Source organism: Sus scrofa, unplaced genomic scaffold, assembly GCF_000003025.6.
Source record: "Sus scrofa isolate TJ Tabasco breed Duroc unplaced genomic scaffold, Sscrofa11.1 Contig2722, whole genome shotgun sequence".
Classification (NCBI taxonomy): Eukaryota; Metazoa; Chordata; class Mammalia; order Artiodactyla; family Suidae; genus Sus; species Sus scrofa.
In genome coordinates, this window is record NW_018085160.1 from 23,448 (window position 1) to 39,390 (window position 15,943).

General features: G+C 37.3%; 1 protein-coding gene across 1 annotated transcript; it reads left to right on the forward strand.

Moving 5' to 3' along the window:
* The first annotated feature begins 4,647 nt into the window (after positions 1 to 4,647).
* LOC110258679 (olfactory receptor 5K1-like) lies at positions 4,648 to 15,323 on the forward strand. The gene is made up of 3 exons (XM_021081958.1): positions 4,648 to 5,749; positions 12,190 to 12,229; positions 15,021 to 15,323. Exons 1-3 carry the CDS (start codon positions 4,830 to 4,832, stop codon positions 15,321 to 15,323), a joined length of 1,263 nt encoding a protein of 420 aa, XP_020937617.1. The 5' UTR covers positions 4,648 to 4,829.
* The last annotated feature ends 620 nt before the right edge of the window (positions 15,324 to 15,943 follow it).

The window sequence follows — 15,943 nt, forward strand, 5'->3', positions numbered from 1 at the left end:
GCTGCAGGTGTTTCCTTTTAGATATCTGAACATATCATGACACTCTCTTCCGGCCTGTAGTGTTTCTGTAGAAAATCAACTGAAAACCTTATGGAGGTTCTCTTATAATTAACTCTTTTACCCTTTCTGACTTCACAATCCTTTATTTAACTTCTGCCATTTTTGTATAATATGTCTTGTTGTGAGCCTGTTTGGGTTCCTCTTGGTTGAGGACCTCTGTGCTTCCTGTATCTAGATATCAGTTACCATTTGATTTGGAAAGTTTTGAGCCATGATTCCTTCAAACATATTTTCAGTCCCCTTTTCTTTTCCTCTGCTTCTTGAATCCCTAATATCCTAGATTGGCCCACTTCATATTATCCCATAGGTCTCTAAACCTGCTTTCATGTTTTGTCGTTTGGTTTTCTGCCCACTGTCCTGATTGGGTGATTTTCATTATTCTATCTTCCAAGTCACTAATTTGTTCCTCTGCACTAATCCTTCTGCTCTTCAGTGCCTTTTAATCAGCTTGCATCTCTGAAAATGAAGAATCTAATTTTTTCTAGGCTCCTCATTGTATTTTCCAGTTCCGTTTCAAAGTCATCTGCATTACCATTCACATCTGCTTTTAATCCCTTCATATTTGTTCTTATTTCCTTCAGTATTTTCACCATCTACTTTTTGAACTTCGTTCTTATAGGCTGCAGAGGTCTGTTTCATGTTTTCTCCTTCAGGTGAATTCTTCTGTCTTTTAACTGGGAATGGTTGCTGAGTGTCTTCATTTCACTTATCTTTTTCTTATTCTGTGAGTATACGGAAAAACCACTAATGTATTCTGGAAGGCTATTTATATGTACTAGGGCGCATGAGGATTCTGTGAGTTCTTACTCTTTATTTTTAGGGTGCTGTGCATCCTTCCAGGGAGTTGGAGGAAACGGGAAGCGCTAGCAGCCAGTGCCACATTGGCGGCTCCTATAAGTTGCAAGGACCTACAGGAAGGTGGTGCAGGCTTCTCCTAGTTGAAGGGCTCTGGGAGGTGACAGTGACCCTCAGGAATATGGTGGCACCTAGAGCATGTGGCAGTGGCAGCATCAGGGCATGCTCATTACCAAGGACCTGGGAGCAACAATGGGTGGTACTGAGTTGCAATGCCCACCATTGTGCTGACTTATGAGGAGACTGGGGAGTTGGGGTTACCTGTTGATGAACCCCTAGTGGTTGTAGCCCATTACCACCTCTGGAGTCTGAGATGACTGAGTTTGGCCCCAACACCTGAAGACCACACAAGTGTCCCATTATGTTTAGCTCATTAAGGAACCACTGCTACCCTCAGCCCACACAAAAGGGGCCCCACTGCTCAAAGATACAACATTCAAGAGTCCATGCACACACAAAGAAAGATACTCCTCTGGTCGTCTGCCACTCTGCCCCTTGACCTCCCCAACAATGAGGCCTTGCTACTCTTGTGGGCCCAGACCTCCTTCTGGGTTCCCTCAGCTATGGTGCTCTGCACCCTAGCCCATGATGCACAGCTCCCTAGCTCCGCATTCTGACTCCATGCAGCCAACCCTAGTCCTCTCTCCGTAACAGACCTCCAGAGCCTATGTCTCAGCACCCAGTCCCTACTGTGTGGAACAGGCTGTGGTGTCTTGGGAGGTGGTGCCAGTGCTTTGGGTGGCTCTCTCTCTCTTTGCTTTGCCCTCCTCAGTCCAGCTGTCAGGATTTTCATTGAGGCTTTGAGGGCCCTCAGTTTGACTGATCTGTTCATCAGGAGGTTTCCCAGGGTGTGGGGTTCCTTCCCTCTATCAGCTCCCACTCAGAGGTGGTATTCATGTCTCTCTTTCTCTCCCCCTCTCTCTTCCTTTTCTCCACCCAGTTATGGGGCAGGTTTCTTACCCCTTTTTGAGGTTTAAGGTCTTCAGCCAGGATTCAGTAGATGTCCTGTGAGAATTTTACTATATGTAGATTTTTTCTGATGTGCTTGTGGGAGAAGGTGAATGAATGCACATGTGTTATTCCTTCACCATCTGGATCCCACCACCAGAAACTTCTATATCTTTTAGTATCCTTACCAAATTCAAACATCTTGCATAAAATATTTAAATCTGATAAACATATTAAATCCTCCAGAAGGAGGTAATACTCACCTGACTCTTCTTCTCCTTTTATGTTTTACACAAAGAATGAAAATAATTGTAAAAACGAGGTCAGTTACATAAGAATATGCAAGACAACTTCAAATTGTCCTAGTGATTTTAATGAAGATCTTTTACTTAATCTCATCTTTTCATCGTTCACTTTTTTTTCCTATTTAGGGCCATATCTGCAGCATATGGAAGTTCCCAGGATAGAGGCTGAATCAGAGTTCTGCCTGCCAGCCTATGCCACAGCAACAGAAACACTGGATCTGACTGCTTCGGCCACTTACACTGCAGCATGAGGCAATGCCAGGTACTTAACAAAACGAGCAAAGCCAGGGATTGAACCCACATCATCACAGACACCATGTCAATTTTTAACCCCCTGAGCTACAACAGGAGCTCCCCATAGGTCATCTTTAATTAACAGGTTGTGTATGGCATAGTTACCAAATCTCCCCATAGAAATACAGTGAAGTCATTATGAGGAAATCCCTTTAGCATTTGATGGAAAATTTAAGTTTGCATTGCAAGGAGAATATTTATTGGCACTGACGTGATACTAGTCTCCCAGACATAGTCTTTTAATCCTAAATGCTTAGAGACCAAGGCTTATATTCTGAAATTCTCATTGACTTAACACCATAAAGAAAAGTCGATGTTACAAAACACCTCTCTGTGAAATCTACATAAGAGGAATATTCTAGTTTACCTTTACTATTTATATTAACATCAATTAGTATTTATTTTTCTGAATTATTAAGCATTTTCCTTGTTAGATTTCAACAACTTATGTATCATTCTGGCTACTCAAAAACACAAGACTATGGGAAACAAGGATGAAAAAAATTATTGCAACTCATGCTGACCACTGATTCAAAGGCAGAACTTGAAAACATACAGGTAAGGGCAGAATATAATTCTGTTATATACTTCAGGCATGTATATAGAAAGTTATTTTTATCTTAGCTAAATAAGAAAGTACCCTGGAGTTCCCGTCGTGGCACAGTGGTTAACGAATCTGACTAGGAACCATGAGGTTGCGGGTTTGGTCCCTGCCCTTGCTCAGTGGGTTAACGATCCGGCGTTGCCATGAGCTGTGCTGAAGGTCGCAGACATGGCTTGGATCCTGCGTTGCTGTGGCTCTGGTGTAGGTTGGTGGTACAGCTTCAATTCGACCCCTAGCCTGGGAACCTCCATATGCCGCGGGATTGGCCCAAGAAAAGGCAAAAAGACAAAAAAAAAAAAAAGAAAGTACCCTATGTTTAATATATTAAAACAAAAAATAAAACTTGTCAGAGCTTGTAATTTTTAATTGATATAAACCATTTTGACCAAAGAATTTATGTAATTAGACAATTGAATATTTTGTAGATCACTAATACTAAGAATGTAAACTTTGAAAAGGAAACAAAATTTTTTCTCACAAATAATGTTAAGATTTAAAGGATTTCTGCTATTCTATTTCAAAGTGTTAGAAAACTAAAGTATAAAAGCATGGCTTACTTTTATTAGCCTTTTATGTGCTGTTACATACTTCAGAAAATCTTACATAATGGTTTTATGAAATGGTATAATATTAAGTAAGGTAATTTATGTAAATGAAAAATGTACAGATTTTTAAAAAATGAATTTTGAATAATGTCCTTTGTAAACTCTTCTTCATAACTGTCAATTTGCAGATGACAAATAGTTCATTACAGATTCCTGTGGAATACTGAAAACAAATTCACTCATCTCAGGTCACTGGAGAAGAGGTAGGATTGGAATCAACCATGCTTTTTTTTCCTATAGTAATGTACTTCTGTTCTTAGAAGTATAAGTCACAGAAACCTTCAAAATACCAGTACTATAAAAAGGAAAATGTGCATGCACATATGAAACAAAAGCAATGCTAGAGGATACAGAATTGATTCTAGATAGTGAAGGGTATATAAGATACTCTTGATATTTCCAGGCACCAAGTCTACTTTTTTAAGTAACATTATATAAAAACGATGCTTTACATAAAGACGGAAGGACTTAGATATTTGAGCATATTCAAAAAGAATAATGTATTTAACATGATACTGATTAAAGAAATCAAAGAAGTGATAACCTATGGGTATTTATTTTCTTGGCATTTCACAATAAATTTCTGTATCCTTAGTTATTTCCATGCAATTCCTAAGACAGAAAATCAACATATCTCTTTATGCTATTAAAACATTCACTCTTGAGAATATATAAAAATCAAATTTTTCTCAATTAAAAACGTATAAGCATACATATACATATATATACACATATATACAAACACAGAAAGACATATACTTACATATATACACATGAAAAGTGATTTGACATCTAAGATACTCTAGTAAAAAAATTAACACACATTACTTGGGAATACTGAACCAAATATGGGTAACATAGATATGTATATTATTCTCTAAAAGTTTACAAGAACAAGTTTTTCCACTTTAATCATCGTGCCTAGAATTTCCAACATATTTTATGGGAATCCTTTTTTTTCAGTCAAGATCTTAAAAACTTACATTACACAGAAATGAATGTCCCCTATAGGTGTGTGTTCCTGTAGCCAGAGTAAATGAAGAAGCTGAAAGAAGAATTCCACTCCTCATAAAAAGAAAAATTTGAAAGGAAAATTATACACACACTAATTTCAAAACTTTCTTCTCAACAAGTGTCAATTCAACATAGAGGGTGGATATGATTGAGGATAACCACTCCTTGACAACTGAATTTATCCTCATAGGATTTAGTAATCACCCAGAGCTGAGGACCATTCTGTTTCTCGTGTTCCTTACCATCTACCTGATCACCATGGTGGGAAACCTTGGTCTGGTGGCACTGATACTTCTAGAGCGTCGTCTTCACACACCAATGTACATTTTTCTGGGTAACCTTGCTCTGATGGATTCCTGTTGTTCCAGTGCCATCACCCCCAAGATGCTACAGAACTTCTTTTCCAAGGACAGAATCATTTCCCTCTATGAATGCATGGCACAATTTTATTTTCTCTGCCTAGCTGAAACTGCAGACTGCTTTCTCCTGGCAGCAATGGCCTATGATCGCTATGTGGCCATCTGCAACCCACTGGAATACCACACCATGATGTCTAACAAACTCTGCCTTCAAATGACCACAGGTGCCTACATAGCTGGAAACATGCATCCCATGATTCATACAGGGTTTCTCTTTAGGTTAACTTTCTGTAAGTTTAATCAAATTAATCACTTTTTTTGTGATGTTCTTCCATTATTCAGACTCTCCTGTGTTGACCCTTACATCAATCAATTGATGGTATTTATATTCGCTGGGTCAGTTTTAATCCTCACTATTACCGTAGTAATAATCTCTTACCTTTTCATCCTTTTCACAATTTTCACAATGAAATCCAACAAAAGCAGAGGCAAAGCCTTATCTACTTGTGCATCCCACTTTCTCTCTGTCTCCATATTCTATGGTTCTCTTATCTTCATGTATGTTCGGCCAAATTCAGGTAATAAAGGAGACAAAGATATACCTGTTGCTATTTTTTATACTCTCGTGATTCCTTTACTAAACCCTTTTATTTATAGTCTAAGAAATAAGGAAGTAATAAATGTTACCAAAAAAATTTTGAAGATATCATAACATTATGAAACAAATACTACATCATATGGGCAACATTTCAATCTGATTAAACTTTTTTCAAAATTGAGAGTACTAACAATGTGGAAAATGGGTTCATATATAACATTAAATTACTAAAACATGATGGTGTATGAATCAAATAACCAAATGTAAATGACATTCCAAAATCTAGGCTAGTAGTTTTCTCAGCAGTGAGCTAAATAACTATCCTTTTGGTTACAATTGTGTCAGAGTGTAATTAGCTATATTTCATAAATACATTTCAGAGTATAATACATTGCAATGTTCAACAAATTCAGCAAATTCTAGGAAATAAATCATTATATATAAAGGTCACCTCCATTTTATGTTTTTGGCAAATTTCTGGAATCCCAAGGTGTAATCTTACAACCTGCCCCATGTCCCAAATTCTCAAATATTGGTCCCGTCTTCACTGACAACATCTGACAGAAGTAAACTATATATTTTGATTTGATTCTCAATTTTAAGTTATTCAAGAGATTGTTTGAATATGAAATCACAGAGAATATATATTCTTTAATCAACAACACTTTCCTCTTTAGACTAAGTCAATTTTCTTTCAAGATCTCTGAATTCCAGGATCTGCATATTGGAGATTTATAAATCTGTCCTTGAAGATGATGCTACTTATACCAACATCACTGTAGATTTTATATCCTCATGTATTTTGTATGGTGGACCATTACATATGATGGAGCATTTCCTGAATATATACTTTAATAAAACTTTTCCTCTCTGCTATTACTTTACTTTTCCTGCTTGTTATTAAGAACACCACAACCCAAGCTAATTGCAACATAAATTTTTGTTTTTGCTTTTTTGAGTCCACGCATGTAGCATAGGGATAAAAGCAGGCTAGGAGTCAAGTCAGAGCTGCAGCCGTCAGCCTATGCCACATCCAAAGCAAGATAGGATCTGTGACCTATACCAGAGTTCATGGCAATGCCAGATCCTGAACCCACTGAGAGAGGCCAGGGATTGAAACTACATCCTCATGGTTACGAGTCAGATTCATTACCACTGAGTCAAAATGGCAACTCCCCAACTTAAATAATTCATATATGCATAGCACTAACAAAAAACTGGAAGTTCTGATCAGGCATGAAATGAGACAGAAAACAGTAAACATTTAAATATATTTGTAATATGTATTGATATTTTACATGTGCAAATATGAAAGCAAAAGATAATTTACTCAGACCCTGGTCTCTGCTTGGTGCTTGATAAGCTAAAATTTATGTATTTATTAGCTACCTAATTATTAGATATGAATTTTCATGATTTTCCTCAGTAAAAATCTCATGCCTTGTAATACTCAGACGCTTGCCTAAATTCATCAGGGTTATGGAAATCAACTATAATTTGAATCAATTCTGTCTTTTTGACCCACATGCTTAGGAGTTCAGAAAATGGAGATTCTTATAGCCTGGGGTATTCAGTAGCATCAGAAGTAAAATATGCCTTAAAAACAGGAATAAGGGTTATATATAGGAAAACAGGAATGGTTATGACCGAAATGAAGCATATAAGTTTAGCACTGGGAATAGATATGAGGGAGGTGGACATATGCACAGAGTCAGAAACCTGATGAAACTATTGATGACAGCTGGTGGTGAATGTAGGGAAACAAGGGGAACCTGGTCAGGTTACTAAGTCTCTTAAATTCCACCCTAAGAAATCAAGACTTTCACAAAGCCATAAGACACTACAGTTCCAGGAGCTGAGTAATAATACTGTACATTTCAGAAACCTGACCTTGCAATTGATTGAAAGTCCTGAAGCAAGGAGATTAATTTAAACAAATCATGTATTAGATGAGAAATGAACCTGGAGAATACCCTGAAAGGAGAAGAGGGCACAGATAGGAGCAACATTTAAAAAAAAATAGTAAATTATAACTGTTGAATATTAAAATAAAGACCTATATGCTACCTGTGAATATCAAACATGATAAAATTTATTTCATATCAGCAATACTTAATAACTTGATCAACATATATGGCCATTCAATGAATATTTCCTGCAATAAGTTTTAATATAATTATCCAAGGGAATATGTTCCAGGCTTATTACATTTATTTTTCAATTAATTATAAAAATCATTTTCTAGATTTTCATTTCTAATATGGTAAAATTGGACAGATATAATCTACTTTAACAAGGACCTTTATGGTCATAAGATACTTTATAAGGAATAAGGAATCTGGACGTTACATATTTTGAGAAGCTCTGAAATAATAGGGATGTGGTAAATCCTATATTCACTGTCTACCTCAAGGGATCTTTTTAGCTTTCAGACTTGCATTGATTTAGTGTCCCTTTTCTAAAATTTAGTACCAAATTTTTCTGCACCACTCACCCTCAAACTTACCATCACTGAATCACAGAGGTCTGTTAAGTGAAAAATAGGTGACTTATTTGAGGCCAATGACACAAGAAAGGTGATTCTCTGGAAATTTCTGGGAAATACATATCCTTTATTTGAAAAGACACCACAAAATGGTAGTGTTTCTCCCTTTGAACATCATGGTGTGTGGATATAAAATATGGCATAAACTATGCAAATTTTGCCATTAAGATAGAAATTAGCCCACAGAGGAAGACAGTACACAATGGAAGGCATATCAATTATATTACTATCTTTTCCAATTTGGATCACTTTCTATTTTTCTCTGAGTGATATGGCGAGGATTCCCCAAACTATGTTTAATAGAAGTGATGAACGGGGACATCCTTGCCTTGCTCCGGATATTACAGGAGATGTTTTCACTTTTTTACCATTGTGGTTGCTGTTTTATATATATGACTGTATTATATATATATATATAACTATATATACATATATATATGATTGCTCAACTCTAAACTTCAAATTCATTTTTTAAAAAGTGCATCTGTATTCTCATTCCTCGTGATTACTCATGATTTGTTATCACATTTTACACCCAACTGCTTTCAACTGTTTTGTGTATCCTGTAACTGCTTATTGGGGTCATAAATGACTTTACTACTTTGTTTTTTACCTCCCTACTAGATTTGGGTATGGATGATTTCCTCCCTTTATTGTAGATTTGCCTTCAAAAGTGAGACTTTTAATTTTGTAATTTTCCTCTTTCTAGTTATGGCCTTTTCTCTTTCTCCTAGAAAAGTTCCTTGAGGATTTGTGGTTAAGCTGGTTTGGTGGTCCTGAAGATTTTATGTTTTTCTTGTCTGTAAGGTTTTTGATCACTCAAACCTAAACAGGAGCCTTGTTTGGTAGAGTGTTCTTGGTTGTAGTTTTTCCTTTTCAATGCTATGACAATAGCAAAGATATTGAAATAACCTCAGTGCCCACTAATATATGTGTCGATAAAGAAGATGTGATAGATATATACATAATGGAACACTACTCACTCATAAAGAACACTGAACATTTGCCATTGGCAACAGCATATATGGGTCTTGAGGACATTGAGGACATTTTGTTAAGTGAAATGAGTCAGAGAAAGACAGATACTCTATGATTTCACGTAAATGTGGAATTAAAAAAATAAATCAACAAATATAACAAAATGGCAAGAGAGCTCTAGATAAAGAAAACAAACAGGTGCTGACCAGAAGGAAGGACTTGAGGCAATGAAAGAAATAGATGAGGTAAATTAAGGGATACAGTTTTCCTGTTGCAAAAATAATTAAGCCACAGGTATAAAATGTACAGTGTTGGAAAATATAGTCAACAATATGTGACACTGAATGCTGATATATTGTAAATAGGAATTATCATGATCCTCATTTTGAAATACATAGAAATATTTGAATCACTGCCTTATTAAGAAACTTAGTGTTGTATGTCAATTACACTTCAAAAACAAACAAACAAACAAAAAACTCAGAGAAAGAGGGAAAAGATTTGTGATTACCAGAGCTTCACTGTGTGGGGGAAAGGAATAGGATGAAGGCAGGGAAAAGATACAAACATCCAGTTACAAGATAAGGAAGAACTAGGATGTAGAGATGTGGGTTCCTATGCAATTTCAAACCAATAGGTGTCCAGCAATCTAGCAGAGATTAAGGTAGCAGAGCACATGTACTTAAGGTTCACCTCCCATCAAAAACACAACAAAAACACATCTACATGTGGAACAATTCTCACAGAACAGCAACTGAAATCTTGCAGAAGATCTCAGAAAAACCAAAGCTGCAAAGAGGAAACCCATGTAACTGAACAGGATGAAAGGAAAAGTTTAATAATAATTGGGTGATATTTGTACACATGAGGGAGCCATGAAAGAGGACAGATTCCCTTATCCTGGGAATCCTGTTTGCTAGATGGAATGTCCACCAAGAAAGAAAGGGAGACAGAGTGGCCTGGGCTTTTCTCCAGAGGAGTATGCAGGTGCTGGCTTGCTGCAAGGCAGGAGAGACAGCAACAAGCACTGACAGCTGCCATGTCACCACACTTCTCAGCCTGGGATGTGCACCTACTAGTGCTTGCATCTTCCGGTTGTTGAAGCTTGGGCTTCAGTGAACAGATATGGGGAGAAGGGCTCAGCTTGCCTATGTGAAGACAGCCTGAAGGTTCTGGAATGTGGTCCAGGAACCCATTATTGGGTTGTACAAGATGGAATGCGGGCCCATCATAGGAGCCAAATGTCAGTGTGCTCATGGTAGGGCAGTGCACTTTGGGAGCACATACTTTCCAGAAGTAGTGCAGATATCTCAGCAATTTATTAGGGTTCCCAGAGTGGGGGCTGGGGCTGGTGCAAGCATCAGAAGACTATGTTGGCACACATACATCATATGTACTGGCTGGGTGATGGGTGGCACTACAGAATTGCACATCCCCAGCAGAAACCCCCAAGGAGGAATACTTGAGGGCTTCTTTCACAATGGAAGCACGTCAGTTCCACCAGACTCACACCACAGCTCAGAATTAGATGGGGGCTTCTCCTCCAACCACTGGGGAGTTATAGTAGATGACTTTGCCCCTAATGGGGCTATGACATCCACACCTCATCTAACATCAAGTGCAGACTCAGGTCAAAATAATCATGATCACACCCCCAATCCAGGGCACAATTGAAGCACACACTGAGGAAAGACATGAGAGTCACCCATGCCAAAAAAAAAAAAACCTAACAAGAAAACTGTTACTTTTATATAGTCTACCAAGGGATCCTCAGATATAAAAACAGCTCTTCAAAAATATACTAGATAAATGTTTCTACCAAATCCATGGAGTCAGCGAAATTTAAGTAAAATGGAAAATCAGATTCTCTTATTAAATAGATTATCTTAGAATATTGGAAAGAGTTTCTTTAAAAGTGAATGAATTGCATGTTCTGATCAAAAGACACAGAATGGCAGATTGGATTAAAAAACAAGAACCTACAATAAGCTGCCTACAAAAGACCCACTTGGGGGAGGGGAGGGGACACGCATAGGTTGAAAGTGAGAGGACAGAAAAAGTTATTTCAAGCAAATGGAAACAAGAAATGTGCAAGTAGGAATAGTGATATCAGTTTTAAAGTCCATAAAGGAAGACAAAGTAGGACACAATGTAATGATAACAGCATCAATATAATAGAAAATTATAATCATTAGCATATATGCACCCAATATAGGAGCATCTAAATATATAAAACAAATACTTACAGACATACTGGGAGAAACTGGCAGGAATATAATTGTAGTAGGCAACTTTAATTCAAACCTTTGATAAAAATGGACAAATAGGCCAGGAAAAAATCAAAAGAGATCCTAAGTGACACAGTAGAACAGCTGATGTCAACTGATATCTATAGGGTACTGCATCCAAAATTCCTGAATGCACATTTTATTCAAGCTCACATGGAACGTTCACTGTACTTGACCTAGGGCACAAAACAAGTAACAATAAATTTAAGAGGACAGAAACTATTTCCAACATTTTTTTTGACCACAACACTATGAAATTAGAAATCAATCATGGAAAGAAAAAGTAGCAACATATGATTACATGGAGACTATACAACATGTGACTAAAAAACCATCAGGGCAATGATAAAATCACAGAGGAAATCTGAAAATACCTCAGGACAAAAGACAGTGAAAACACAACTTTACAAAATCTATGGGATGCAGTGAAAGCAGTTTCAAGAGGGAAGGTCATACCAATACAGGGCCTTCTCAAGAAACAAAAAAATCTAAAATAAAGAACCTAACCCACCACATAAAATAATTAGAAAATTGAGTCAAGAAGAAGCATACAATTTGAACAGATCAAGAAGTAGGAGTGAAATAGAAACTGTAATATTCAAAAATTCCCAGCAAAATGAAACAAAAAAAAAGTCCATGCTATCGGCTGGCTTCCCTAGGGAATTCTAGCACACATGCATATTAAAACCTATACCTATCCTTCTCAAACTATTGCAAAATACTGAAGAGAAGGAACACTCACAAAGTCATTTTATGAAGCCACTCTCACACTGGTGGTAAAACCAAAGACATCACGAAAAAAGAAAATTATAGGCCAATATATTTGATAAATACACATGCAAAAATCCCTAACAAAATATATAGTAACCAAATACAACAATATATAAAAAGGAACATACCCCATGACCAATTTAGATTCATTCCAGGGTTACATAAATGATTCAAAATATGCAAATCAATCAATGTGATACCCTACTTTAATAACAAAACTCAAAAAACACATGATTACCTCAAGAGATATTGAAAATCCATATGATAAAATTCAACATACATTAATGTTACCACAACAAAAAAACCCTCAAATGCAACTCTAGAGAGCACATATCTCAACATAACAAAAGCCACTTATGACGAACACAAAACCAAAATGATATGCAACAGTGAAAAGCTGAAAGTCTTCCTGTTAAATTCATGAACAAGAAAAGGAAGTCCACATTCACCACTTTTATTCTACATTGTATTAGAAGTCCTAGTCACAGAAATCTGACAAAAAAAAATGAAAGTTGTCCAAATTAGAAGGAAAGGAATAAAATGGTCATTGCATGCAGATCACATGACAGTCTATTTAGAGAATCCTAATGGTGCCACACAAAACCATTAGAAGTTATATATAAATTAAGCAAAGTAGCAGGATATAAAACTAATATGCAGAAATCTGTTGTATTTCTTTATATTAACAATGAGATATCAGAGAACATTTTTAAAAATCACTTTTAAAACTGCATGGAAAGTATATGTAGGAATAAACCTCACCAAGGAAATGAAAGATCTGTACACTGAGAACCATGAAATATTCTTCAAGGAAACCAAGGATCATTCAAAGAAATGGAAATATATATTATGCTCTTGGATTGGAAGAACTAATATTGGTAAAATGGCCATACTACCCAGGGCAATCTACAAATTTAATGTAATACCTATCACATTACCAGAAATTCACAGAAATAGAACAAACAATTCTAAAATTTGTATGGTACAACAAAAGACCCAGAATTTCCAAACCAATCCTGATAAAAAGAACAAAGCAGGGGGCATAAGCCTCTCAGTCTTCAAATATGGCTGTTTTTGTGGAACTGGCACAAAAACAGCGATATGGATCAATGGATTGATGGAACAGAACAGAGAGCCTAGAAATAGCCTACAAACCTATGGTCAATTAATTGGCAAAGGATATGAGAGTATAAAATGGGAAGAAGACAGTCCCTTCAAAAATGGTGTTGATAAAGCTGGACAGCCACAGGTAATGAATTGAGAACACACCCTCTTACTATACAAAAAAATAAAATTAAATGGCTTAAATACTTAAACATTTAGATGTAACACCATAAAAGTCCTAGAAGAGAACAAAAGAAAAACAGTTGTATCAATGTTTTCTTAGGTCAGTCTCCCAAGGCAAAAGAAATAAAAGCAAAATTAAACAAATAGGACTTAAATAAATTTGTATGTATCAAAAAGATAAACAAAATTGATAAACCGTTAGCCAGACTCCTCAAGAGAAAAAAAGGAGAGGGTTCAAATCAATACAATCAGAAGAGGAAAAGAAGACACAACTGGTACTGCAGAAACACAAAGGATCATAGGAGACTACTATAAGCAATTATATGCCAAAAAATAGACAACCTAGAAAAAATAGGCAGAATCTTACAAAGGTACAACCTTCCAAGACTGAACCAGGCAGTAATAGAACATATGAATAGACCAATCATAAGCACTGAAATTCAAACAGAGATTTTAAAACTTCCGACGTTCCTGTTATGGCTTAGTGTGTTGAGAACCCAATTAGTATCCACAAGGATGTGGGTTCAATCCCTGGCCTCATAACTCAGTGGGTTATGGATCCAGCATTTCTTCAAGCTGCAGCACAGATCACAGATGTGACTCAGATCTGGCATTGCACTGGCTGTGGCCTAGGCCAGTAGTTTAAGCTCTGATTTGACTTCCAGCCTGGGAAATTCCATACGCCCAAAGTATGGCCTTAAAAAAAGATAAAGAAAAAAAAAAACCTTCCAAAAAACAAAATCCCAGGACTTGATGGCTTCACAGGCAAATTCTATCAAACATTCAGAGAAGAGTTAATACTCTTCCAATAAATATCAGAGGAACGAACAATCCCTAGCTCATCCGATGAGGCAGCTATTACCCTGATCCCAAATCAGACAAAGATACTACAAAGAAAGAAATTTGAAGGCCATTAACCCACATGAACAGAGATGCAAAAATCCTCAACAAAATTCCTTAACTCTCACATTTTTCCTAATTACACAAAATTATCCCAAGGATCATCTGGAAAAATAAATGCTTGCCACATACTATAAAACATTGTTATAGTTTGAATGAAAACAAAGCAAGATTGTAGATAGATGGTGAAAATACATGAGATGTATGGAACACAATAGAAATGCAGAAGCAAACCCAAAGACCTATAAAGTTTCAAAACATGATAAAGGTGTAGCTTTAAGTCAATAGGGAAATAATGGTGTTGGAAAAACCAGGTTGTCATTTAGATAACAGGTTAGATCCCTCTCTACATCTTGTATCAACATATATTTAATGATAATTAAAAATGTAGGAATCAACACTGAATACACAGAGAAGCAGTTATTTTTGACAAGGAAAGGATTTTTTTTTTACCAAAACACCAAGTCAAGAAATGAAAACTGGGGAGAAAGATCAAGATGGCCGAGGAGTAAGACATCACACTCACCTTCTCTCATAAGCACATCAAGAAACACTTCTGCAGGTAGAACTATTTGCACAGAATATTTACTTAATGCTTGTCTATGGGAGCCAACCACCTCTTGTATGGGCAAAAGGCAGCAGGGAGCTAAGTGCAACATGGCACCTCTTGTGCGAATTATAGGTAATGGGGACAAACCACAGCAATCATCTCAGAAACCAGAGGGTGGGGGTCATGGCCCCCAACAACTAGAGGTCTGTAATCAGGCTCCACCTGCAGACCCAGTCACCTCAGTGGTCAGCAAAAAGAGGGCATCAGGACTGAGTACCACACATTGTTACTCTCACTCACCTGGGAACACACCTGCCCTGCTGATGTCTCTACCAAATACTATGGGCAGTGCCCACACATGACTAATCACTGTCACTTCCCAGACCTTGTAACCAGGAGTAGCCTGTGTAGCACCCTCTCTATGGGTTAAGGAGGATGGGGTGTTTCTTGTGTGGTCTACAGGGCATGGGGTCAAACCACCATAGTTATCTCTGACCCTAGAGCTGGGCATGTTCTGCTGCTACTGGAGGGTCTCATAGACAGACACCACTTGCAGCCCCAATAACATCAGAGGGCATGACAAAGGAAAGCATTCTGACTGAACAGCACCCATTGTTGCTGTCACTACCCTGGGAACTCACAAACCCTACTGCTGCCACTGCCACTGCCAAATGTTCTGGGTACTGACCTAATATGCCTGAGACTCATTACCACTGCCCTAGGGCCTGCAACTAGGAGTAGCATGTGCCACCTTCCTGCAGGTCATCACTATCATCAAGAGCCCAGCAACCAGGCACAGACTACTAGCCCTGTCTATTCCTTCCTTCTGCCAGGAGTCCCATGCAGCACCCCTATCAAGGTGCAAAGAGTTCACACTGAAGATAAAGCAAATATTCAACCTCCCATACTCAAAATAAATAGTAATCCCATACAAGATACTATGGGCCACTCTGGCATAGAAATAGCCCTGGAAGACTATGGT

Excerpts from the sequence above, each read along its gene's own strand:
- LOC110258679 (XM_021081958.1), top strand. The coding sequence starts at position 4,830 with ATGATTGAGGATAACCACTCCTTGACAACTGAATTTATCCTCATAGGA. Across the intron at positions 5,750-12,189 it reads ACCAAAAAAATTTTGAAGAT|ACTCACAAAGTCATTTTATG; the intron begins ATCATAACATTA and ends AAGAGAAGGAAC. Across the intron at positions 12,230-15,020 it reads AAGCCACTCTCACACTGGTG|CCAACCACCTCTTGTATGGG; the intron begins GTAAAACCAAAG and ends TGTCTATGGGAG.